This window comes from Rhipicephalus sanguineus, chromosome 2 (assembly GCF_013339695.2).
Source record: "Rhipicephalus sanguineus isolate Rsan-2018 chromosome 2, BIME_Rsan_1.4, whole genome shotgun sequence".
Classification (NCBI taxonomy): Eukaryota; Metazoa; Arthropoda; class Arachnida; order Ixodida; family Ixodidae; genus Rhipicephalus; species Rhipicephalus sanguineus.
In genome coordinates this window covers 133,763,310-133,788,132 of record NC_051177.1, presented here as the reverse complement: position 1 = coordinate 133,788,132, position 24,823 = coordinate 133,763,310, and the positions used below count along the sequence as shown (strand labels likewise).

At 49.6% G+C, this 24,823-nt stretch overlaps 1 protein-coding gene across 2 annotated transcripts in view; it reads left to right on the top strand.

Annotated features, from left to right (window-relative positions):
- LOC119383680 (uncharacterized) overlaps positions 1-24,823 on the top strand; it is a 73,761-nt gene that overhangs the window by 36,043 nt on the left and 12,895 nt on the right. Inside the window, exon 3 of one of the 2 annotated variants that reach the window (XM_037651956.2) lies at positions 2,236-2,289. The exons of the other annotated variant lie outside the window; for it this stretch is intronic. Within the exon in view, the coding sequence (XP_037507884.1) occupies positions 2,236-2,289 (54 nt within the window). The remainder of the gene's footprint in view (positions 1-2,235; positions 2,290-24,823) is intronic. 2 annotated transcript variants of the gene reach the window in all.

The following is a 24,823-nucleotide window of genomic DNA, read 5'->3' as shown; positions in this document are numbered from 1 at the left end:
ATCGACAACCGTCTACGGTGGCTCCCTGCCGTCAAGCGCATTCGCCAGGACGTCCGTCGTGTCGAAACCTGTGTTCGCCGACTGCTCGCCCGCGGTGACGGCTGCCCCCTTCATTTGCCTGCACCATCTACGAGGCAATGGCACTTTCGGCAGTGCGCTACGCCCTTCCACTGTGCAGTGTTCGTGAGGTGCAGCGGAGCGCGCTGGAACGGGACTACCTCCGAGTGATCCGCATGTGCCACAGATTTCCTCGCAGTTCTCGTGTGGCAGAAACACTTGCGGAAGCTCACGCGTGGCCTGTTTCTTTAACATCTAACCTGCGCGCCTATGCCACATAGGGCGCCTTCACCAGGCCCCAGACGCCGGCCCCCTCCTCGCCCTACTTCGTGCAGTGCCCAACTCGCGCGTAGGCCGAATCATCGACATCTACGACAGTGTAGTAGTTGACGAACCGTCGCCCCCTGCACGCTGGCCCGCCCCTCACTGCCGTGAGCCCCTGCGAGTTTCTCTCGAGATCCCTGGTGTCCGCTCCAAGCGCAACACCCCTCGCTGTGCCATCGTGCAGGAAGCCGCAGCGCGGATGCACGAGGACCTCGCCGGCAGGATCCACGCCTTCTCCGACGCCTCTGTCCTACAGGACCGCTCCGCTGCTGCAGCCTGCGTTGCCCCCGAGCTCGGCACTGAACTCCAGCGACGCCTGAGCTACAGTGCTTCTTCTACCACAGCCGAACTGGTGGGTCTGCAGCTGGCTGCCGATCTCCTTCGCGACTCGCCGGCTGTCACGAGCGCAGTTGTTTTCTGCGACTCTAAACCAGCCCTACGCCAGCTCGCGAGGCCCTACGATCACTCGCACAGCGCGTCGTCCAGGGTCTCCTGGCACTTCGGGAGAGTGGTTGCGACGTTGTCGTGCAGTGGCTGCCATCCCACGTCGGCATCGCAGGCAACGAAGCAGCGGAAGTGCTCTCACAGCGAACACACTGTGCCGCGACCCGCTCACGGATTACGCCACGTCGTTTGACTCTGCTCGCATGAACTTTCGTCGAGAGTTAGCGCGCGAGCATCCTGTCGCGCGGATCGCCGCTGGACGACCCCCTCCCCCTCTTCCTGCAACTGGTTTCACCCGCCACGATCGCGCGCTCCTCCTCGCTCTGAGGACCGGTTCTGTGTGGCCAGTGAAACGTAAATATCGTCTGCGCGGCGCGGCTGCACCGGACTGCGTCGATTGCGGTGCGGTGGAAACAGTGAACCACCTCTTCTGTGAGTGTCCTGCACCTAATGACGCACGGAAGCGGCTCGTCACGAAGTGCCGCCTTGTCGGACTGCCCTGTGCGACCCTGCAGAAATTCCTTTATCCTTCCGACCACGAGGATCACCACCGTGCTGCCCCTACAGCCCTAGTATCTTTCCTGGAGGACGCGAACCTGATTGTGCGTCTTTTCTAGCCGCTCGACACGGTGAACTAGCGCTTCTCCAGCCTCTTCGCGAGTTACAATCTTTCTCTTATTTTTTACTGTTTCCTTTTTTTGCCTTCTCTCTTCTTTTTCTTGTTCTTCCTTTATATTACCCTCATGCTCTCTCTTTCATTCCCATCCCCCGCGAGTGTTTCGGTTAAGGTGTCCTCCATGAGAGACAGTACGTGCACTCCTCCCCTCTTTCCTACCGTCTTCCTCGTTCTTTCCTGTCCAATGAAATGAAAGAATCACTCACGAAACTACTTATATTGCTCCGCGCTCGTCTGTATTGTGGTCCATATATTGGCCCAACGTGAGTACCAAACTGAACGCACGATCCTGCAAGTGTGCTGATGCTCTAAACGTACTACCTACGAGCATATAGTGCATGTAATTCTCGACCTTCGAGGTATATTCAGACTTGGACTTCGAACCTTCCAAGTACCCGAGCTAATGATCTCTCGAGCTCCCAAGTATAGGGGACCCGAACCTCTAACCTTCCAGCGTGTAATCTGTCCAATCACTGGATTGTAGCGACATAGCAAATGCCACACTGTGAAGAAACAGTGGCCAAGGGGTGGTTGGTTGTGGTGACAGATATGCCCAGGTGCACGAGGTGTTAGCCACACTGTGCATCTTTATAGTGTACTTTTGTGTGTGTGCCAGTATGTGTTTGGGGTGTGGGGGGGCTCGATTAACGTTCGCTGCTTAGGCACGCCACACATATGTTTCTCTGTGTGGATGGCGTTCTAATTGAAGCTTATTTTTCTGCCTTTATTTTTAGCGGGACACATGGGACATTACGCGGCTGATATAACTGAAGTGGCGCTCGACATTCGTAAGTCCAATGGTTTACCCCTAAAACATTATGGCATGATTGCAGTTGGCATAATAACATAGTGTTTCTGACGCGCAGCTTCCTAGCGTCCTATTATAGCTGAATGTTGGCGTAATACGTATGTGCCCCCGACACAGCACTGGCTTTCATATTTATGCAATCTCAACTGGTTTTAGCAGCAACGGCTCGATCAAGTGAAAGCTGGACTTGTTGCCTTCCAGGCAGCCTCATCATGACGGCTTCATGAAGGCATTCCCTCGAACAACAATGCAGTGTCCGTGCATTCCGTATCCCTAATGCACACCATACCCAACCCAATGTGTTACAATGACGTCTTAGAGGGGCGCCTTGTTCGCTGCTGTAGAAATCTTGTGCCGATGATTGCTTGATGATTGCTATTGTCCCTTGAATACTCAAGCGCCTGGCCAGCCAAGGCGTCTACTGTATTTCGCACTTTTCTATTTTAAATGCGGAGCATTCCTTAGCCGCACCTGCGGCGTCGGCCGCCGTCCACACCCCCACTGCACATGCTCGGCTTGTCTCGTGCTGGCAGCAAGCCCCTCCTCTCCCTCTTTCGCATGCTCGGCTCGTCTCGTGCTGGCAACAGGCCTCTCCTCTCCCTCCTCTCCGTCCCTCCCTCCTTTCGATCGAAAGCGGGTGGTTCCATGACTTGACTGAATTTCGAACGCGCGCTCCGCCGCGCGTTCGAAATTCAGTCAAGGGCGTCTTTACTTGGCTTTCGCTTGACTTGACGCTTAGCTTGACTCGAGTAGATGCGATGGAAGCAACAGTACCTTCAATCAGCGTCCCACCATTCGTTGAAGGCAACGTTATCCCACCCTCACCGTCGTCGGCGTCAACAACAGCAAGCAACGCAGAAGACAAGGCTGCGAAGAGACGAGCATATGACGCTGAACGCAAGCGTTTGAAGCGAGATGCGGACCTGGAACTTCGTGCACGAGAAGCTGCTGCGAGACGGCAACGGCGGGCTGTGGACCCTTCACTCGGGAAACGAGAAGCAGCTGCGAAACGGGAAGGACGGGCTGTGGATCCTGAACGTCGTGCTCGAGATGCAGCAACCGTTCGTGAACGTCGAGCAGCGGATCCATGACTCGGGCAGCGCGACGCTTTTTGTTATTACATTATTCATCAACGCTTATTCACTTTAAATCGGATCCTTGTTTGTCATCTTGAAAAATGCAAATTGCCCAAGAACAAGCTTGGAGGACACTTGAGCTTCGCCTTCAAGAGTAGAATGCGATAGCCTAATCAGGCCCCGTGCACATGGCCTCCAACCATGCCGCGAGGAATAGAATGTTTGTTCGCATAAAATTGGCCCTTTCATACTATCCTAGAATACTTACTAGATGTACAGTTGCGATGTTCCTACCATGCCATAGTTCTTGATTTTGCAAATTGTCCAATACCCACAACGTGTCCGTGAGGTGCCACATGCAGCTTCGCAGCCACACAGGTTGTACTAGTGCGCATACATAAACAACCCAGTCATTTCGAAATTCACATGTTTTGACGCCTGGTGCGATTCTACGATTATGTAACGCAAGTTTACATGCGTTAAGCCACTATGTTACATTCCTACAGCGATTTTAATGACGAAGTTTCAAGCAAGGGTGTGGCTCCCTGGTAGAACACCTGTTGCCACGCAGAAGGTTTGGCTTCAATTCTCACATGGACCGAGTTTTTATTATTTCTTTATTTGCATCTGTCTCAAATTTTCGCTCACAATCAACGACACCGACACCGAAATTTCAGCGAAAGCAGCACATTAACGCCATCGGGTTAAAATAGTTACAATGATGTTACACTCCGTCAACGTAGGCGACGCGCCAGCGTATGACTGCTAATTGTGCATTGCCCATGAGAAGTTCAGTTATGCTATCCAGGGTGGCCTTATCATCCTCAATGTTTCGGGAAGTGCGTGAAGCATGGTTTGTTTCTACAGGCATGTACACCCCCGCACCCCAATTAACGCATATTGGCACGTGCGTTTCTTATTATCACTTTTCTGCATTCGGTTTTAGCCCACAAAGACTCTCAGCAATGGTCAGCGCAAGCTGCGCCTCATTGTTCGAGAAGCTTCGCGATTATTGTAGATCGTTTTGTTAAGATTGCGCGCAAGACGCGAACACTCGAGTTTATTCTAGAGCTTGCGCGACAACCAGCGATAACGCTGGAATATTCGACGGCAGATGTAAAATGCCGACACGCTTCACCGCTTGTCAGGCGATCGATGGTCGACGATCTGTACGCTGCTATCAGTGTAGTGCTGTAGTTTGACTTTCAGTTTCCCGGCCACAAGTTCGGCCAAATAAAAAGTTTCATCTCTGACGTGCTGACTCTTGCCTTCGTCGACGTCACGACCACGTGACATCTGGTCGAGGTGCTGCTCGTTCATGTACCGGACGCCCCGTCAAGCCGTGAGCCCAGCCCAAGTCGCGAAAAAAACAGCGACACCGACAGTCGAGGCAGCCGCAGACTGAAAGGACTACCTCCCCATTACCGACCCCTACCGGACAAGCCTAGAGCCGCGGTGACGAAGACAACAAGCACAATTACGACCGCAGTGTACCCTGCAGCGATAGTGATGCAGCCGCCCAGGCAGCCGCCGACATTCCGTGGTTCACCATGTGAAGACCCCGAGACCTGGCTGGAGACGTTTGAAAGGGTCTCGACATTTAACAACTGGAACTCCGACGACAACCTGCGCCACGTGTACTTCTATTTCGAAGACGCAGCAGGGACCTGGTACGAGAACCAGGAGCCCGCACTCCGTACCTGGGAACTTTCTCGCGGAAATTTTTGGCGATATTCACGAGCGTCGTACGAAAAGAAAGGGCCGCGGCCTTGTTGAAGGCACGGGCGCAACACCCGAACGAAAACGTGGCCATCTTCACGGAAGAAATGAACCGACTGTTCCGCCAGGCTGACCCCGACATGCTCGGGAAGAAAGTCCGCTTCCTCATGCGAGGAGTCAAGCAAGACCTCTTCGCTGGGCTGGTGCGTAACCCACTCAAGACCGTGCGAGAATTCCTGACAGAAGCAACAGCGATCGAGAAGGCGCTGGAAATGCGTAGGAGGCAGTACGACCGCCGCATTCCTACGACGACCTACGGGGAGGTTCACGCGCTGCAATCTGATCACCTGCGTGACACCATCAAAGCTATCGTGCGGGAGGAGCTGCGTAAATTGTTGCCCTCCTCCCAACCTCAAGTGGACCCGATCGCCGACGTCGTACGCCAGGAAATCCAGCAATTTCTGGGAGCACCTGAACCAGCGCAGCCTGAGCCGCAAGCCCGACGCAACGTCCCCGCACCTCGTCCACGTCAAGATGCCGCGCCGCCGCAGCAGTTCCGCCGCAAGACGCCGCCGCCACCACCACCGACACCGTACCGTCCTCCTGTCGCCCAGCGCTATGCTCCGCGCTACGCGCCAAGGAAGACCGAAGTTTGGCGCGCCCCTGACAACCGCCCACTCTGCTACCACTGCGAGGAGGCCGGCCACGCGTACCGCCGCTGCCAGTACCGACAGATGGGGCTACGAGGATTCCCCGTCAACGCGCCGCGCCCGCAGCCAGGCGAACGGCCTCGCGACATCGATGACTACCTCACCGGAACACAGTGGCAAGAACGACGACCTTCCCGCTCGCCGTCGCCCGGCAGCTAAATGTCACCGCACCGTCGGCAGCGCACTGGGCAAAACCGGGGCCGTTTGCCTAGCCCGTATCCGGGAAACTAAGGACAGCAACCGATGGAGGTGCGGTTGCTGTACGACGAAATGCCGAAGATCCTACGCGGCCGCCCACGACGACAACACGACGAGACCTACAGAACACGACGCGGAGCAGACGAAGCCCTGACGACGAAACCTGGGTCCCTGAAGAAGGCCTGTCGACGCGACGTAGAAGCAGCGGCACAAGCCTACCTAGCCGTGACCCAATGCCGCGATTTAACCGCGACGCACGACGACGGATTAGCGACCTCGACGCACTATTGGACGGCCAAAACGTCACCGCTCTCGTCGACACTGGAGCCGACTATTCTGTCGTCAGTGGACCATTTGCCACAAGGTTGAAGAAAGATAGGACCGCTTGGCAAGGCCCCGAAATCCGGACCGCTGGGGGCCATCTAATCACTCCAGCTGGAGTCTGCACCGCAAGAGTCACTATCAATAACCGGATTTATCCCGCGAGCTTTGTAATCTTACAGCAATGCTCCAGCGATGTGATCCTTGGGATGGACTTCCTAAGCCGCCACGGCGCCGTCATCGATCTGATGTCGGAGTCAATAACACTAACCTCAGAAAAAGCGCTGCCGCCACACACGACGCCAGGAAACCCCGTATTGAGTGTAGTAGAAGAGCAAGTCACCATTCCGCCTCTCTCCAGCATCATCATTTCCGTCGGCACCGAAAAACCTCCAGACCTTGAAGGTGTCATCGAGGGCGATCAGCACCTACTTCTGAACCGTAAAATTTGCGTCGCAAGAGGCATAGCCGCGCTACGTGATGACACAACAAAGGTAGTGCTGACAAACTTCAGCCACGAATACAGGCACCTCAACATTGGTACGGCGGTCGCTTACATCCACGAATTCGTGGACGCCAGTAATACGTTCGCCCTCTTCGATGCTACCGAACCTGCTTCGACGGATCGACGAAACCGACCCGATTTCGACGTCAACCCGAGCCTCCCGAAGCACAAGCGAGACCAGCTAAAAGCCCTACTCCTACATTTCAGGACTGCTTCTCGTTGTCGTCAAGAATTCGACAGACCCCAGTCGCGCAACCTCGCGTCATAACAGAAGGAAGTGCCCGACCAATCCGTCAGAGCCCGTACCGAGTTTCGACGCGAGAACGCGAGGCCATCAAGAAACAGGCCGACGAAATGCTACGCGACGACATCCTGCTGTCCAAGAGTCCGTGGGCGTCACCTGTGGTGTTAGTGAGGAATAAGGACGGAACCCTATGCTTTCGCGTCGACTATCATCGCCTGAACAAGGTCACGAAGAAGGACGTGTACCCTCTCCCACGTATAGACGACGCCCTAGATCGACTCCACAACACCAAGTACTTTTCGTCGACGTACCTCAAGACTGGCTACTGGCAAATCAAAGTCGACGAGAGAGACCGAGAAAAGACTGCCTTCATAACACCAGACGACCTGTTCGAGTTGAAGGTCATGCCTTTCGGTCTTTGTTCGGCACCCGCGACTTTCCAACGTGTCATGGATTCAGTACTGGCTGGCTTGAAGTGGCAAACTTGCCTCGTGTACTTGGACGACGTCGTTGTGTTTCCCTCAAACTTCAACGAACACCTACGGTGGCTTGAAGTTGTACATCAATCAATAAAAAACCCCAGACTCACCCTGAAGCCATAAAGGTGTCGCTTTGCGTACCAGGTGCTCTTGTTCTTGGGACACACCATAAGCAAGTCCGGAGTACGCCCTGACCCGCAGAAGACAGTCGCCATCGCTGCATTCCCGCCACCTGCTGACAAGAAGGCCGTGCGTCAATTTCTCGGCCTGTGCGCCTATTAAAGGCGGTTTGTCAAAAACTTTGCCCGCATCGCCGAGCCACGTACTAGCGTTACCAGGGCCGATGTCGAGTTCAAGTGGGAAACACTGCAGGAGCAAGCATTTCAAGAACTAAAACGATGCCTGCAGACGCCTCCGTTACTCGCGCATTTCGACGAATACGCCCAAACGGAAGTGCACACCGACGCAAGCAATGTAGGACTCGGCGCCGTTCTTGTGCATAGGGCTGAGGGATTGGAAAGAGTAATCAGCTATGCTAGCCGGTCGCTATCAAAGGCGGAAGCCAACTATTCTACGACAGAAAAGGAGTGCCTTGCCATAATCTGGGCTACATCAAAGTTTCGCCCCTACCTTTACGGCAAGCCCTTCAAAGTTGTGAACGACCACCACGCCCTGTGTTGGCTAGCTAACTTGAAGCACCCTTCAGGTCGTCTCGCACGATGGAGCTTGAGACTTCAAAAATTTGACATTACCGTCGTTTACAAGTCCGGAAGAAAACTTTGACACCGACTGCCTGTCTCGTGCCCCCGTGGACCCGCCGCCGCAAGACGACCAGGATGATGACTACTTGTTGGGAACCATATGTGCCGGCGACTTCGCTGAACAACAGCGTTCCGACCCGAAACTCAGAGGCCTTGTGGAATACCTGGAAGGCAAGAACGCCGTCGTTCCGAAAGTGTTCAAGCGAGCACTGGCATCGTTTTTCTTACGCAACGGAGTTCGCCAAAAGAACTTCTCACCTCATCGAGCCAAGTACCTCCTCGTGGTGCCTTCAGAGTTGCGACAAAAAGTCCTCCAGGCCCGGCACGACGACCCGACAGCAAGACACCTTGGTGTTTCCCGAACGCTGGCAAGAATACAAGAAAAGTGCTACTGGCTGCGCCTTGCCGCCGACGTCACTGTAAGGACATGCCGAGACTGTCAGCGACGCAAGACACCGCCAACAAGACCAACGGGCTTTCTTCAGCCGATCAAGCCACCGCGGCGACCGTTCCAGCAGATCGAGATGGACCTCCTCGGGCCGTTCCCAACGTCGACTAGTGGTAATAAATGGATCGTCGTAGCTATCGGCTACCTGACCCGCTCCGCCGAAACAAGGGCCTTACCTACAGGCAGTGCCGCCAACGTAGCGAAATTCTTCGTTGAAGAAATCGTTCTGCGTCATGGCGCCCCAGAGGTCCTCATCACCGACAGAGGTACGCCGTTTACTGCGGAGCTAACTCAGGCGATCTTGGGGTACAGCCAGACAAGGCACTGCCGGACCACTGCCTACCACCCTCAGACCAATGGCCTCACCGAACGGCTAAATACCACCATCGCCGACATGTTGGCCATGTACGTTGACGTCGAGCACAAGACGTGGGATGACATCCTTCCGTACGTAACCGTCGTATACAACACCGCTGTGCAAGAAACTACGCAGGTGACGCCTTTACACGTTGGTCTACGGAAGGAGCCCAGCAACGACGCTCGACGCAATGTTGCAACGGCCACCGACGAAGACAATATCGACGTTGCTGTCTATTCTCACCAGCCTACGGATCAAGAACCAGTCGACGACTGACATCCGCCGCTACAACCTTCGACGACGCCACATTGAATAGCAACCCGGTGACCGTGTATGGGTATGGACGCCAATACGCCGACGGGGACTTAGTGAGGAGCTTGTCCGACGATACTTCGGACCGTACAGAGTACTTAGACGCCTCGGCGCACTCGACTACGGGGTTGTCCACTGACGGCATTACGAACTCTCAGCGGCGCTGTGCGCGACCTGAAGTCGTCTATGTCGTGCGCCTCAAGCCATATTACGCGCGCTAGTGAATCTGATGACTGTACTTTTGCCTATTGTGTATTGTACTTTCTTGCTTTATTGTTGTTATTTCTTGTTGCATGCATTGGCCACCCCAGCGTGTTCTGTTTTAAGCATCGAGACGATGCTTTTCCAGAGGGGGGCATTGCCACGTGCCTTTCTTATTATCACTTTTGCTGCATTCGGTTTTCGCCTACAATGACTCTCAGCAATGCTCAGCGCAAACTGCGCCTCATTGTTCGAGAAGCTTCGCGATTATTGTAGATCTTTTGTTAAGATTGCGCGCAAGACGCAAACACTCGAGCTTATTCTAAAGCTTGCGCGACAGTCAGCGATAACCTAGCATATTCGACGGCACATGTATAAATGCCGACGCGCTTCACCGCTTGTCAGTTGATCGACGGTCGACGCTCTGTTCACTGCTATCAGTGTATTGCTGTAGTTTGACTTTCAGTTTCCCGGCCACAAGTCCGGCCAAATACAAAGTTTCACGTCTGACGTGCTGACTGCTGCCTTCGTCGACGTCACGACCACGTGACAATATATAGGTTGCTTTTGTGGAGAATCCACCCACTGACATAATTGCTTTCGAACGAAGTAAATGCCCACCTATCGGTCCGGAGGCATAAATGTTATCCTGGAGGATATCAGCCGCTCCACAAATGACCAGTGCTTGGACAAGTAAAATAGCTCGGATGAATACACGTACCCACTGAAATTTGGGAAAGCCGAGACTTCAACTTTCCGATGAGAGCCTTGATAGGTGCTGCAGACATGGAGGGTTGCTATGTCAGCTTGCAGAAGGTATTGTTCCAGCATAAGACCCTACGCCTCGCCGAGGGAAACGATGACTCGCAGATTCCACAGACAATCACACAGAGCGAGCCCGTGTCGCTGCAACGCTTCAACGGAGCGCTGATGCGGATTGAGTGAGGCGCGCCGCTACCAGAGAAGCAGTGCTAAGCTCCGCCTACGCGGAGGCGCTCCTTAGACATCCAATGGGAGCTGCGACATCACCCGCTTGCTTCCGCGTCGCTTAAATTAAGGAGTGAAGTGTCACTGGCGCTTGGAGGACGCTCACAGTTCATCGTTAAAGGGATCATCAACCACTCATCGGACTGGTAGCAGACACTGGTATGAACATCTGAGACAAACCTTGCAGTCGTGCGCGGTTTCATGACTTCTTTGAGATTTGGAGCACGTAGTTGCCATTTTCTTAGGTGCCCTGTTTTTATACAGAGGGCTACGCTCACTCGCTTCCGAGCTGCCGGCGGTTGTTGTTTGATGCCGAACAACAGATAGCATGCTATTGGTCAATAGCATACACATATCAAAAGCGGAGCAGGCGCGCATCGTTCTACGGGTGCCGCCACGTGGAGGCACCACATTCTACAAACATTACACAGTGAGCCGCACTTGCGCACAGGAATCACAACGGGAGACAGTGATCACGTTTTACCACGTGTGGTCAAGGTCACGAGGTGCGATGACCAAATTTCTTTCCCCCGTGCCACACACTCCTGCTCAGCATTTCTTTGTCTCGTCGGGACGAGACAAGAAAGAAAGTGCTTAAAGCACGCGACGAAGCCCTGCAACTCAGCTCATCCTTGAATGATTCGTGCATTTTTTTTCGGTCATCGATTCGTGAGGCAACAAACTCGGATACTGAGACTATTCGACCATTTCTTGAAAAAGCGGTTCATAACTTTTACGAGCAGAAGGCGATAGCCTTATAGGGCCCTGTTCGTAATCTCTTCTCACTCGCTTGCCATGTCTTGCCTCTCGGTGGATATCGCGATCATTTCGAGAGGAAAGGATCGTCTGTGCGCGTTGTGAGCTATCGGACGACGCCTGTGACAAATGCAGTTGGAAAGTGTCCACAGCGCATCTGTAGCGTAATACACGTACCTATTTAGCTGCATATTTGCTTGGCGCTCTCTCTGATGGTGATTATCAATGATGGATCAGCCCCTTGGCAATGGTTGCGAAGGTTTGCACCACCCAGTCGTCGCGCAGTTCATATGCATTGACGCCTGGTGGGATTCTGTGCGACTGCCACACAAAGTTGTCACCAGGCTACCAGTTAGGTGCTCCAAGATTCAAGGACGAACGTAAAAAACAGGGGACGTCTGCTCTAGAAAATGGCTAGAAAGAGATCGCGCACACCGAATTACTCAGCCGTTCTCACTTAAGGGGCTAGCCACTACGGTTGCCAGTTTACCTTTCGTCAATTCTCGCCTCTCAAGAGCGATCGTCCACTTTTATTTGTTCAAGTGCCAGGAAAATGGATTGTGGAGAAAAGCGGTAGCAAGAGAAAACATAAGCACACTAATTTAATACATCGTGCAAAGGGGATTGCAGTATTGCTTATGAGTCGCGGGCGTGGTACCGTGCTGTGTGAAAAACCTTGATACGTGCACGTGGTCGAGTCAAACGCGGATCAGATCTTTGGAGCACCACTTCCTAACCCACATCACTGAGGCCGCGCACAACTTCGCAAGGGCCAAAGTAACGTCCTAACAACTTCTCCGGCAGCCCACGATCTCCAATAGGTGTTCACACCTACACGTTGTCACCTAGTTCGTATTGAACCTTCCGTCGCCCCATGTTGTAACGGCGAGCGCCAATATCCTGCTGCGCGCGAACGCGGTTCCGAGCAAGCTGGCGAGTATCCTCGGCTTTCTGAATGAAGTCGTCAACGCTGTCATTTCAGCTGGTGTCTTGCTCTATTGGGAGCACGGCGTCTAATGGTGTTGTGAAGTGAAGTGACGACTGCAAACATGCTGGAATGCTGTAAGCTCGGTGGTCGCCAGCACAGCTTTATTATAAGCAAACACAACAGGCCGCGCACAACTTCGCAAGGGCCAAAGTAACATCCTAACAACTTCTCCGGCAGCCCACGATCTCCAATAGGTGTTCACACCTACACGTTGTCACCTAGTTCGTATTGAACCTTCCGTCGCCCCATGTTGTAACGGCGAGCGTCAACATTCTGCTGCGCGCGAACGCGGTTCCGAGCAAGCTAGCGAGTATCCTCGGCTTTCTGAATGAAGTCGTCAACGCTGTCATTTCAGCTGGTGTCTTGCTCTATTGGGAGCACGGCGTCTAATGGTGTTGTGAAGTGAAGTGACGACTGCAAACATGCTGGAATGCTGTAAGCTCGGTGGTCGCCAACACTGCTTTATTATAAGCAAACACCAAGTACGACAAAATTTTATACCACGTTTTGTGCTCCACATCAACACACATAGATAGAACGTCGGCCAGGGTTCTGTTTCATCGCTCTGTGAAGCCGTTCGTTTAGGGCTGATTGGCTGTGGTCTTGCAGAGGTTGAGGTTCATTAGCATGGCGACTTCTTGGAGTAACACCGCAGTAAACGCTGCACCGCGATCATTGATGAGAATGGCAGGTGCACCCTGGTGCGACACAGTCTCATGGACGAAGAATCTGGCAACTTCGACAACAGTCCCCCTGGGCACACCTTTTGTCTCCGCATAGTGTTAGATAGTCGGTTGAAACGATCATACAGCTGTTTCTCGAGGATGATGTAAGGACCACACAATTCCTCCTTGCTGGAACAGCGCTGGAGGTGCTCGAAACCCTGGAGGAAACCGGCAGGCGTGACGGGTGGAACTTTACACCCCTGACAGTCACGGCAGTTTCTCACTTGTCGCTGAACGCATGAATATAGCTGCAGCCAATGATGGTTTTGGCTTAAGCGCTCTAATTTATTTATTTATTTATTTATTTATTTATTTATTTATTTATTTATTTATTTATTTTACCCTCAGGGTACGCAGTACATTTCATAGGGGAACGGCAATGCACAACAATAAAAAAACAAGGAACACAAAGCAAATGGCATATAATATAGTCACTAATTTGGGTACAAGGATGATTACTCCTAACAACTTACATCATAAAAAGCAAATGATGAACAGTAATTTTATTTTTATTACATGGCGAACGCAAAAAGCAATATAAATCAACTGATGAACAAAACATAAAGGGGGTAATTAGGTAATCACTGTTTTAAGTACATTCCTAAATTGAGTGGAGTCATTGATGCTTGTTATTGAAGCAGGCAGGGAATTCCATTCATTACAAGTTCTTGGGAGATATGACTAGGCATACGTTACTGTGTTGCAATGGGGGCTGTGACTTTTTGTTGGCGATTACGACGAAGAGAAATGAAGGGAGCAGGTTGGATTAATCGGGAACAAAGTTTCGGATTGTGATAAAATATTTTATGAAACAGGCAAATGCGAGTGAGCTTTCGGTGGGTAACTAGTGGGGTGAGGTTTAAAGATGCCTTCATTTGGGTGACACTGGCTGAACGATGCTAGTTAGCCAAAATGAAACGAGCTCCACGATTTTGAACGGATTCTAACATGTGTGATAATGTTACTTGGCCGGAGTCCCAAACAAATGAAGCGTATTCCATTTGAGGACGGACGTATGTGGTATATAGTAGTAACTTAAGTGACGATGGAGCAAGAAAGAAGTTTCTTCGAAGGTAACAGTGTTTCATTGCTTTGGACGTTATACGTTCTGTATGTAATTTCCAGGACAAAGTGTTAGTTATATGGACGCCGAGGTAACGGTAAGATGTTACAGTTTCAAGGGAGTGACTGTGAAGAAAGTAAGTTGGACAAGTTGTATTCGACCGAGAAATTCTCATAGACTTGCACTTTTTAATGTTTAGTTCCATTTTCCAAATATGACACCAGTGAAGAATGTTTCTTAGATCAGCCTGGAGAGAATGAATACCATTGTCATTAGATATTGTTACGGGGATTATTTATTTACGGTAAATCACACAATCGTCAGCGAACAAATTCTGGAAGTAACAGTAGTAGGTAAGTCATTTATATAGATTAGGAATAGAAGGGGGCCAAGTACTGATCCTTGCGGAACCCCAGAATCAACTGGTGCAGTGGAAGAATTAACATCATTAGTGCTGACAAATTGAACACGAGAAGAAAGAAATGCACGAATCCATTAAGAACTGCAGGGTCAATTTTTAGAACACTTAGTTTATAAAAGAGCAGTGAATGGTTAACTTTGTCAAACGCTTTAGTAAAGTCAAGGAAGATACAGTCATTTAAAGAAGCAGAGTCCAAATAGAAATGCAAATCGTTAGTAAAAGAAATTAGTTGTGTATCGCACGAAAATATCTTTCGAAAGCCATGCTTAGTTGAAGAGAAGAAGCTATTATCCTCAAAAAATTTAACAAGATTAGAAAATAATATATGTTCCATTATTTTGCATAGTACGCATGTGAGAGGTATAGGAGAGATAGTTAGATGGACTGTGTTTATCACCGCCTTTATGTATTGGAATAATCGCATCAGTTCTCCAGTCTTCAGGTAGTACACCATCATGATACGATTGTGAAAATATGCATTTCAGGATGATAGAACTGTATTCTTTGGTATTCTTTAAAAATTTACTATTAATTCCATCACTACCGTGAGAAGACGTTAGCTTCAAGTTATCGATAATTGTGACGATGCAATGCGGGTCAAACGTGATGGGCTGCATCGCAAAATGATTGTACGATTGAAGCTAAGGGCGTTGGGCATCATTAGATGATGAAAACGACTTAATGAATGTATCGTTTAGCACAGTAGAACAAAGATGGTCGGGAACAGGTACGCCGGTGGGTGCACGTAATGATACTTTACTGGTGTTAACTGGTTTCATTATACTCCAGAAACGTTTAGGGTTAGTCTTCAGGATGTTCGGCAGGGTTACGTCGAAGAACGAGGATTTAGTAGCCTTTAGCGCTCGCGAATATGCTAAAGAGATTGTCTTGTACGTTGCCCAGTGGGCCGGTTTAAGTTAAAACTTAGCAATTCTAAAAAGTCTTTTTTTCCTGTTAGAAAGTGGTTTAAATATCTGTTATACCATGGAGTTTGGTTATTGGAGTACACCCGGCGAAGAGGGATATGGAGATGAATCAATTCAGAGACTTTATTTCGGACCAAACTCCAATTAGTTTCTACTGAGCGCCCGAGATAACCTGGTAAGAAAATGTCTAAAAAGGAGCTCAGTTCATTATTATTGGATAGATAGTTACCCTTGTTGTAGTCTCTGATGTTCTTAGACCGTTTTGCTGATGGTTCAAGCGACAAATCGAACGTGAAATGCAAAATATTATGGTCGCTCAGGCCAGGCATGTGCAGTACGGGTGACGTGACAGTCTCTGATGACGTTAGTACTAGGTCTATAACGGAAGAAGTTTGAGTAACACGGGTGGGTGAGGTGTCGATTTGTGTTAAACCAAAATTCATGCAGGTGGTGATAAACAGGTTGGCCTCAGTTGTCGGCGGGTTCGAAAGTGGGCATGCGTGCAACCAATCAATATTCGGATAGTTGAAGTCCCCCAATAGTATGAGTTGTGAATTGGGATAACGAACCGTGACTTGATTTAAGCAGTCGTGCAAGCTATCACAAAATGACGCATCGCTGATGGGGAGCGATAGCAGACGCCAACAATAACTTTCTTGAAATTTACATTCAAGCAGCACCACACAGATTCAATGTTCGAAATAATTGGTATGCAGTAGCAATCAAAACGCTCGTCCACGGCCAGCAACACTCCACCCCCCACTCTGTCAGAGCGGTCACTGCGGTAGACTACATACCTTTTATCACAATGAAACAATTGGGTGTTAGATATCTTGCTGCTAACCCATGTTTCAGTTAGTGCGATGAGATCGGCTTTCATATCGTTAATTACGGTACATAACTCATCCTTCTTGCGGTGATACTACGAATGTTAGTATATAAAATAGAAAATTCTAATCTCGGGCGAGTAGCACCGTTTCTCCTCCCGTGTTCCTAGCGATCTTTATGCTGCAGAAGGCGGCCAGAGCGGAGTGCTCGAGGGGATATACCATGCGAATTCGATGCAACTTTTGGGATACCGATCTCAACAATGGTGTCATCTATGTCATTATAGCCGAAGGATTTACCACCAACATGCAGTTTTTTTGTAGCCGAGTTTATATGGCGTACGCAGGCTTTTGGCATACTCTCTTAACTTTTTTTGAATTTCGCGCATGGCGGGGCAGAAATCCTCACTGAGAGCAAAGCCACTATTTTTAAGCAAGGAACACTTAGCAAGCACAGCTTCTTTTTGCTTGTAGGCAGCAAATTTGACAATGATCGGCCGTGTTTTCATTTTCATAAACCGACCGAGCCTGTGAGCACGTATAATGCTATCACTGTTAAGGCTCAGATTCAGTTTATCATTATTGACGCTCAAAACTTTGGCTTCAGAATCAGTATACGCCTCGTTTTCAACATCAGTTCTGCCACAAAATCTAGATTATCTCGTCTAGAACGGTCCTCTGCGTCGTCTAGCCGATGGCGCAGTGCGCAGGCTTCCGACTCAAGTCGATTAACTTTATCATGTAGCCCACTGAAATCGGCCCGACATTGCTGAAGTAATGTAGTCTGGCCTTCAACAGCCTCTAACCGTGCCTTTATATCAGATATGGCTTGAAAAGTGTTTTTCTGCTGGTCTTTTAGCTCAGACACCGTTTCGGCAACTGATTTTTGTACTGTTTCCATTCTGATTGATCGCTCATTTAAATCTTTGACAGTTTTAAGAACTTCCGCAAGAGCACCCAATGATTCATTAGGACCCGGGTTGCACTCAGCATCCCCACACAAAAGCAATAGCAGCGAGCAAAAAGGTTCAAACAAGGCTTCAGGGCATGCAAGCTTGACTAGTAACTGATCATCCGATTTAAAACAATAGCAAGTTAGTTGGGACTGGTAACTAACCTGCAGAATGAAGAACAACGTAGGTGAGCATCCCATCGCTATGATGCTTCCATGCCCATTGAGCGGTGACTGCGCGGCACTCGGTTTTAAACGGGACGTAGGTGGGGCTGTCGATGTTCCTGCAGGTGCCACGTGTTGAGGTAGAGCAAGATAAGGCAGGAAACCTTGAAGCTGGTCGTGCCGGCAGGGATGCAGCCACTCTAATCCAGTTGAAGTGGCATCGCTGGACGCTTCCGGGGCTGTAGGTCCAGTCGCGAATGCACCGGCTAATGGCACTAGCGAACAGTTTCCGCAGCCAGCAGCACCAAAGATGAACTGCAGAATGAAGAACAGCGTAGGTGAGCCTCCCATCGCTATGATGCTTCCATGCCCATTTAATGTCTGATTTATCCCCAAAAGGGTTGTCGTGGCACGCCTGAAAAACTTCCTCACGCATTGCAGTTAGAATGACGAGGAGAAAAGGTTCCTGGCTGTTCTCGAAATGTTTCGTGTAGAGAACGGTGTTCCGCGGGCAATACGAAGTACATCCACGTGAGAGTTGGTGTGAGACGACAACGTCAGCTAACTAGAGATACCGGATGACAATGAGCAGCTCAGTGTCCTCACGTTGATGGTCAACAATCCGCACCACATCTACAAAGCGAAGAAGCGGCAAATTTTTTTCAATGTCGAATGATGCCAAGGAAATAGAAAGACGCGATAGGCAGTCAGCTGTTTGAAGTCGCTTGCGTAACTTTACGAACGCCTGTTGTTGCTCTTCCGTCCATATGAAGGGCACATCTCGCAGTGTTAGTCCCGTGGGAGTTTTCGCAATTTTCTAGAATCTTCAACAGGAGGCGGTGGTAGTAAGTGCGGAGCACAATGAAGCGCTCAGCAGCCTTCTTTTCTTCAGCATGTGGGAACTCGGCAACGGCAGCCAACCTCTCTGGGTCTGGTCGGACACCCTCAGCGCTCACAACGTGGCCTAGAAACCTCAGTGCCTGGTAGCCAAAGTAGCAATTTTCGGCTTTCATAGTGAGGTTTGCCTAGCGTATTGCAGTGAGGACGCTTTGAAACCGGGCGAGATGCTGGTTGAACGTGCTTGAAAAAGGCAAACACATCTTTGAAGTACACAAGACATGTCTGCAATTTTAGGCCAACGAGCACAGTCTCCATCTGTTGAAATGTGGCGGGAGCTGAATTGTGACCGCCAGGGCTGGGAAAAGATACTTTGAAATTGTGTCGCAATACGGTACAAGATACTCAGGCAAGAAGTATTGGAGATAGATACAAGATACTACCACAATAATTGTATCCGATACGATACTTGCCATTTGTATCTTAAGATACTTCGATACATTCGCAAATTAGTTAGTACGGACCCCCATAATGTAGTAGCAAACGCCTATGCACGAGAAGGTTTGCTTGAAAATTTCATTAACTTAACCAACTTTGTTTCATTTTAATAAAGTGTCTGTTAGTATCTCAGAAGGTTTGTCCTTCTTGCTCAAAGTGCATTAGTTCACTTCCGACAGAACTTATTGGGCTTTGTTTTGGCTGCTTAACAGGACAGCTCTTCACTGAGAGCGGATCTTGCTTTGCATTTTTGTAATTGATGGGAGTCGCTGCTCAGCTTGTCGACCAGCTAGCGGGTCGCCATCTAATCACCAGAACTTCCATAAGAAGCCCTCGCACGATGGCGCAAATACCGGTGTGGAGTTTTGCCTCGTCTGTAAAAGACCGTTTAGGCAATACTGAATCACCGGTGTACAGCAGCAACAATGTTGCTGGCGGCATTTTAGTGACGCATTGTGTGTACGTAGAGCTCATAAAACCGCAATGACTTTTCACGTTATACTTATCTGCTGGCGTAAAGCGCTTCTTATCAATATACTCATTAATGTGCAATCTATTAACAATTTTTCTTCAACGAGAGAACATATGCACCCCAGAAATGCGTAATACATATTGTCTTGTCACGTGGTGGTGACGATGAAGAAGGCGGCAGTCACTCTGGTAGAGACGAAACTGCTCATTGGGCAAACATGTGGCCAGAAAACTAGATAACTCATAGTACAAGCAAAGCACGCTGTACACTGATAGCGGCAATAAATGTCGTTGGCCTTCGGTATTTTGATCATCGGCGGAACGCGTGGTCACATCAGCGATCCAGCGTTACCGATGGTGCTCGCGTAAGCACCCGAATGAACTATAGTGCTCGCGTCCTGCGGATAATTTTAACCATAATTGTTGCAGTTTTGCATCCCAAAATCACGATATAATTATGATGGACGCCAGGGGGGGTTGGGGGGGTTCAACCCCCCCCCGATTTTTGTTAGTTTTGCTTGCGTATATATATATATATATATACGCACGCACATACAAACGCACGTACGAACATACATAAAGTATGGTTGAACCCCCCCCCCCCGAAAAATATTTCTGGCTACGCCCCTGATGGACGCCGTAGCAGAGGGCTCCGGAAATTTCGACCACCTGGGGTTCTTTAACATCCACCTAAATCTAAGTACACGAGCCTCTAGCGTTTCGCCTCCATCGAAATGTGGCCGCCGCGGCTGGGATTCGCATGTAATCTTAACAGGGCAATCTGAAACAACTGCGAAGCTTCCGAAATATCGCGTCGCAGCTTGAGCCGAGCGCTGCTAATAATTTTTTTTTGCGGTTTAAACCCGATCACACTAAAATAAATAAGTGCGCCTGGCAGTATAGTTGCAGAAATCGTCGCAGCAAACCGCCGCTATTCACGCTATTGCCCCCTACAGCTCCGATAACCTGGCGACTTGTAATAGTAAAAAATAGGGAGGCCTAAAAAAGAAACCAAATATATGTCAATAAAATAGAAAAGGCGTTCTGTATCAAACATCCATCCTGCATATATATTGATACACAATAGAGGCGGCACCCCTGATATCTATGTCAACTAAGCACGAAGTATTGTGAACTTACCTGTTAATGTAAGACAATAAAAATATTTAGTGCCTATGAAAAATTGACTGAAACGGCTCATTTTGATGCTCATGAAAAAAACCGAACATTCGCTATAGCAATGTTTCTCGAATCTCCTTCCTAACAACTTTAAGATGGCTCCTAATTATTTTCATAATTATAACGCAAACTCAATTTCGCTGTTTTACTACTAAGCAGGATGTATGGCACTGTATACTGAGTGCGCGCCCACATAATTACATATTTGTTTTCAAAATCGCCTCGGCAGAACAGTAAGCTCGAGTGAAATATAAATGTGTAAACAGCGGCAGAAATAAAGCAGACAGTTCAAAGTAAGAATAAAGTAGAGAGCTTATTAGAACGTTACAAGAGACATATTGCTGTGACCAGAGCGAAAAAAAAACACTTCAGAGCCGTAAGTAATGTACGGGATGCGAACGAAGGACAACTAAGAAAGCACTTGTCCTAACAATCAAATTATGATTTCAAGAACTCTTTCAATAAAGATAACAGCAAGATAATAACATTAACTGTTAGGGTTTAACATCCCAAAACCACGATATACGATTATAAGGGACGCCGTAGTGCAGGGCTCCGGAAATTTCAACCCCCTGGGTTTCTTTAACGTATACACTTAAATCTAAGCACGCGGGCTTCAAGTATTTTCGCTTTCATCGAAAATTCGACCGCCGCGGCCGGGATTCGATCGACAGCAGGAAGAAAGATATACCGTACACGAACATATCTTCTATTATGCAAGCGCTTCATCTATAAGGTCTAGCATTGGTACTAGTGGTGGTATAGTTAGAATATTATTTGCACATAACTCAATCGCATGTAAGTCCAACTTACATCGACAAGACCCTTCGAATTGCTGATGTGTGAAAGCCACGAGACGCAAAGCAACCCTACATGCTTCAGATTTCGTAACGTAGCACTACGCAGGGAAGCGGCATCAGAAGTCGCGCGATCATCGCCGCACGCATTGTGGTAAGTGGCGCTGGACAGTGGATAAGGGTAAGTGTCATGGCAATGGCACAAATAAAAAGAAAAGTAATCGAGAAAAAGAAAGGCACGTCAGCTAAGCATAGACGTTTGCGCACTTGTTCTGTCGAGACTACTCGAGCGTTACCATGTTGCTCTGCTCCACCAAAACGGACGCGCACACGCCATCGCCTGCACTCACTGGTGGACTCTGGCGGAAAAATAAAATTATGTCACTGCGCTTAGTTTTATGCAGGCAGTTTAGTAGCACCAGTACCAGCTTGAGAACCAGAGTTGAGCCAGCGATTATAGTTTCGTACGGCGGTGTTCCTAATAAAAGAATCTATCATCATCATCATCTTATAGGAGTATCTTGTATCTTAGGATACACGATAGATTATTGAATGTATCGGAAATACAGATACAGATACTCGTCTTGCGAGACGTATGGCGATACAGATACAAGATACCCGAAGAGTATCTAAGATAGTATCAAGATACATGTATCTTCGATAGTGCCCAGCACTAGTGACCGCAATGCAGTACTGCAAATTCGTAAAGCCTGTCGGGAGTCACGAAAGCGGTTTTCTCGCTGTCGCCCTCAACTTTAGTTTGCCAGCGCCCTGACCTGATGTCGAATGATGTAAAGAACTGAGCATGCAGTAAACCGTCCAAGGCATCATCAGTTCGTGGCAGGCGATAAACATCGCGCTTGGTTAATCTGTTAAGCCGTCCGCAGTTAACGCAGAAGTGAAATGTCTTCTCTTTTTTTCTTTACTAGTGCAACTAGTGACGTCCACCACCTTGTAGGGGGTTTAATGCCATTTGGTGGTTGAATTTAGGTGGTTGATGAAGCCTTTCATGAAGCGGACGCTTCATCGCCCCCTTTTATTTCGGAAATAAGCGGTATCGACGTTGGCGAAAAGGTCGCACCGATTCCTTCGTAGCACTGCAGCATTTCGATGCTGTGGAGACGCAACCCGAGAATTCTACAAGGCGTAGTAGCCGCTCCTTTTGCGCATCTGACAAGTCAGCATGAATATGAATGCGGTTTCCCAGGTCAGCACAAGTTGTTGCCTCCGGTGAAGCCGCCTCCAACGCGCCGATGGAGGAGAACTCCAGATTTCGCTGAAGAAGCCGACAGCGGTGTCTTGAATCACGTTTTAAAACTCATTGCTCAAGTCCGACAGCAGAACTTGAGAGCACGTTTTCTGTAGCAGAACAAGAGCCAGGACAGTGCAGATGTGCCGTTTCAGCAACAGCGGAATATTTGCATCTGCAATGCCTTCATATTCGTCGAATACATCGAAGGTTACGAGGGTCAATACACTACTCTTCAGCAGTAACGTGACGTTCTCGTCAACAATCGCAAAGGCAGCGACATAACTGTCGTCAGTCTTGCCCGCTAAGGCGTGCGCCATAGAAAACGTTACCTGCGACTGTTGCACGTTCATCACGGCTTCGTTAGCCTTCAGAAAGTCCATTCCGAGAATTAGTTGCATCAAGCAACTCGGCAGTATAATCAAATCCCTGAGACACATGAACCCACGAATGCTTAATCACGCTGTGCAGCTTCCCGCTGGAGTTAAGAGATGGATTCTTGCCATTCGAATCTGCGACCCAGACTACTGAGTGGAAATCTGTTTGCGGGCAAGGTTCATGCTCATAACGGAGGTGTCTACTCCGGTATCCATTATCGCTATTACTTCTTCGTTGGTCACGGTTGTAATGCTTGACGTGTATCTGTGCTTTCGCCACTCGTTATGGAGGATCTTCTTTGCGGTTAGTGTCAGTGGCGTTACTTCTGGTGGTCGCCGAATTTAGTTTTTCCGACCCGCAGGACAGGGCGAGCGGCGTACCGAAGCGCAGCGTGAAAAAGTTGGCCTTAGTGACCCAAACGAGCAGGCCACGACGAACGCGGCTTATGCTTTGGATGTTCGACATTGAGACGGTTCGAGATGATGCTCTCTAGTTTCAGCGGTCACTGACCAGTTCGCGCACGAGGTGCATTCAACGAAAAGCCACGAAAATCGACACGGCGGTAAGGGCATGCTCGATAGATGTGTCCGGTTTCCATACAACAAAAACAACGGGGCCTGTAGCCCGATGTGTGCCAGACATCTCTGTTCCTTGGTATTCCTTCGGCGATAAACGGTGGGCTGCGAGAACTGAAGCCTACCTCCAATTGATGAGCGGGTTGCCACATGCTGGGAGCACTGCACGGTGGAGGACGTCGCACTGCTTCCCCGTAGGGTATTTCCACGCACTGCCGCTGTTGTGGCACCTCGTACATTTGGGGAACGTAGACCATCTGTCGTTCATCGGTACACACCATCTCGGCAACGGAGCTCAGACTTACAATTGGAGCAGTCATCTGCATCGCTTGTAGCTCATCCTTGATAACAGCCATACTGAGCTCTCGCAAGGCGCTGATGTGACTGCCGAGAGTCAGAGAAGTGTCCTCGCTTCTACATCGCGGTTATAGTGCCCAGGATGCTACTGAAGGGGTCTTCTCCATAGCAGTGGCTTTATGATGGGACTCCGCGAGTACCGCAGGGGCCGGCAAAAATTTCTTCTTTCACACCGCGCATTTGGTGGCGAACTTTTTTAGTTTCAGTCATAGTGGTTTCCATACGCCTGCAGAGCCTATCCATATCTTCTATGAATGCTGCCACCTTTTCGCTTATACCTTGGACTCTTGCCAGTATTGCACACTCAGGTCTCTCCTTCCTGTTCGCTCTGCCAAAGCCGCTGAGGAACTGCCGACGAAATTTGTCCCACGTCGTCAGCGTTGCCTCTCGGTTCTCAAACCACGCTTTCGCGGAATCATCATGAGCGCAGTACACATAGCGTGGCTTACGTTCTTCGGTACAGTCGTTGATTATTGCAACCCCGTCGAAATGCTCAAGCCAGTCGTCGGAGTCTTCGAAAGCAGCTCCGTGAAATGTCTTCGGCTTACAGGTTTAGTTGACAAGTTGCGCTGGTGGTGGCGCAGTAGCATTAAAAGGTGTTAGGTTCATAGTTCTCGTGTGTTGAAGTAGCGGATCGCATTGTGTCTATAGTTCCTGGAAATGGCGAGTAGCGCGTACGTGGTGTTGTAAATCCGCGACTCACAAATCGCAGGATGGCTTGGTAAAATAAAAAACACGGTTTTAATAAATTGGAAGAAAGAAATGCTCACACGAAGGAACACACGTACAGAAGTCCGTGGCACGGGGGGATACACACAGCGTCCGTCGAACTCAGACTGACGGTCTCTCGCACTCGCATACGCCCGACCGCGCCATCACCCGAACGCGCCCACTCCCTAGAGACAAACCCACCACCAGGCTTGTCTCAAGCCACACCGCTGATCATGGCGCACAGCATCGGTGGCGCTAGCCACCCGCTAACAAAAATAGCTAACACTCGGCCGTCCTGAAGCCTTAACGTCCTGTTCTGG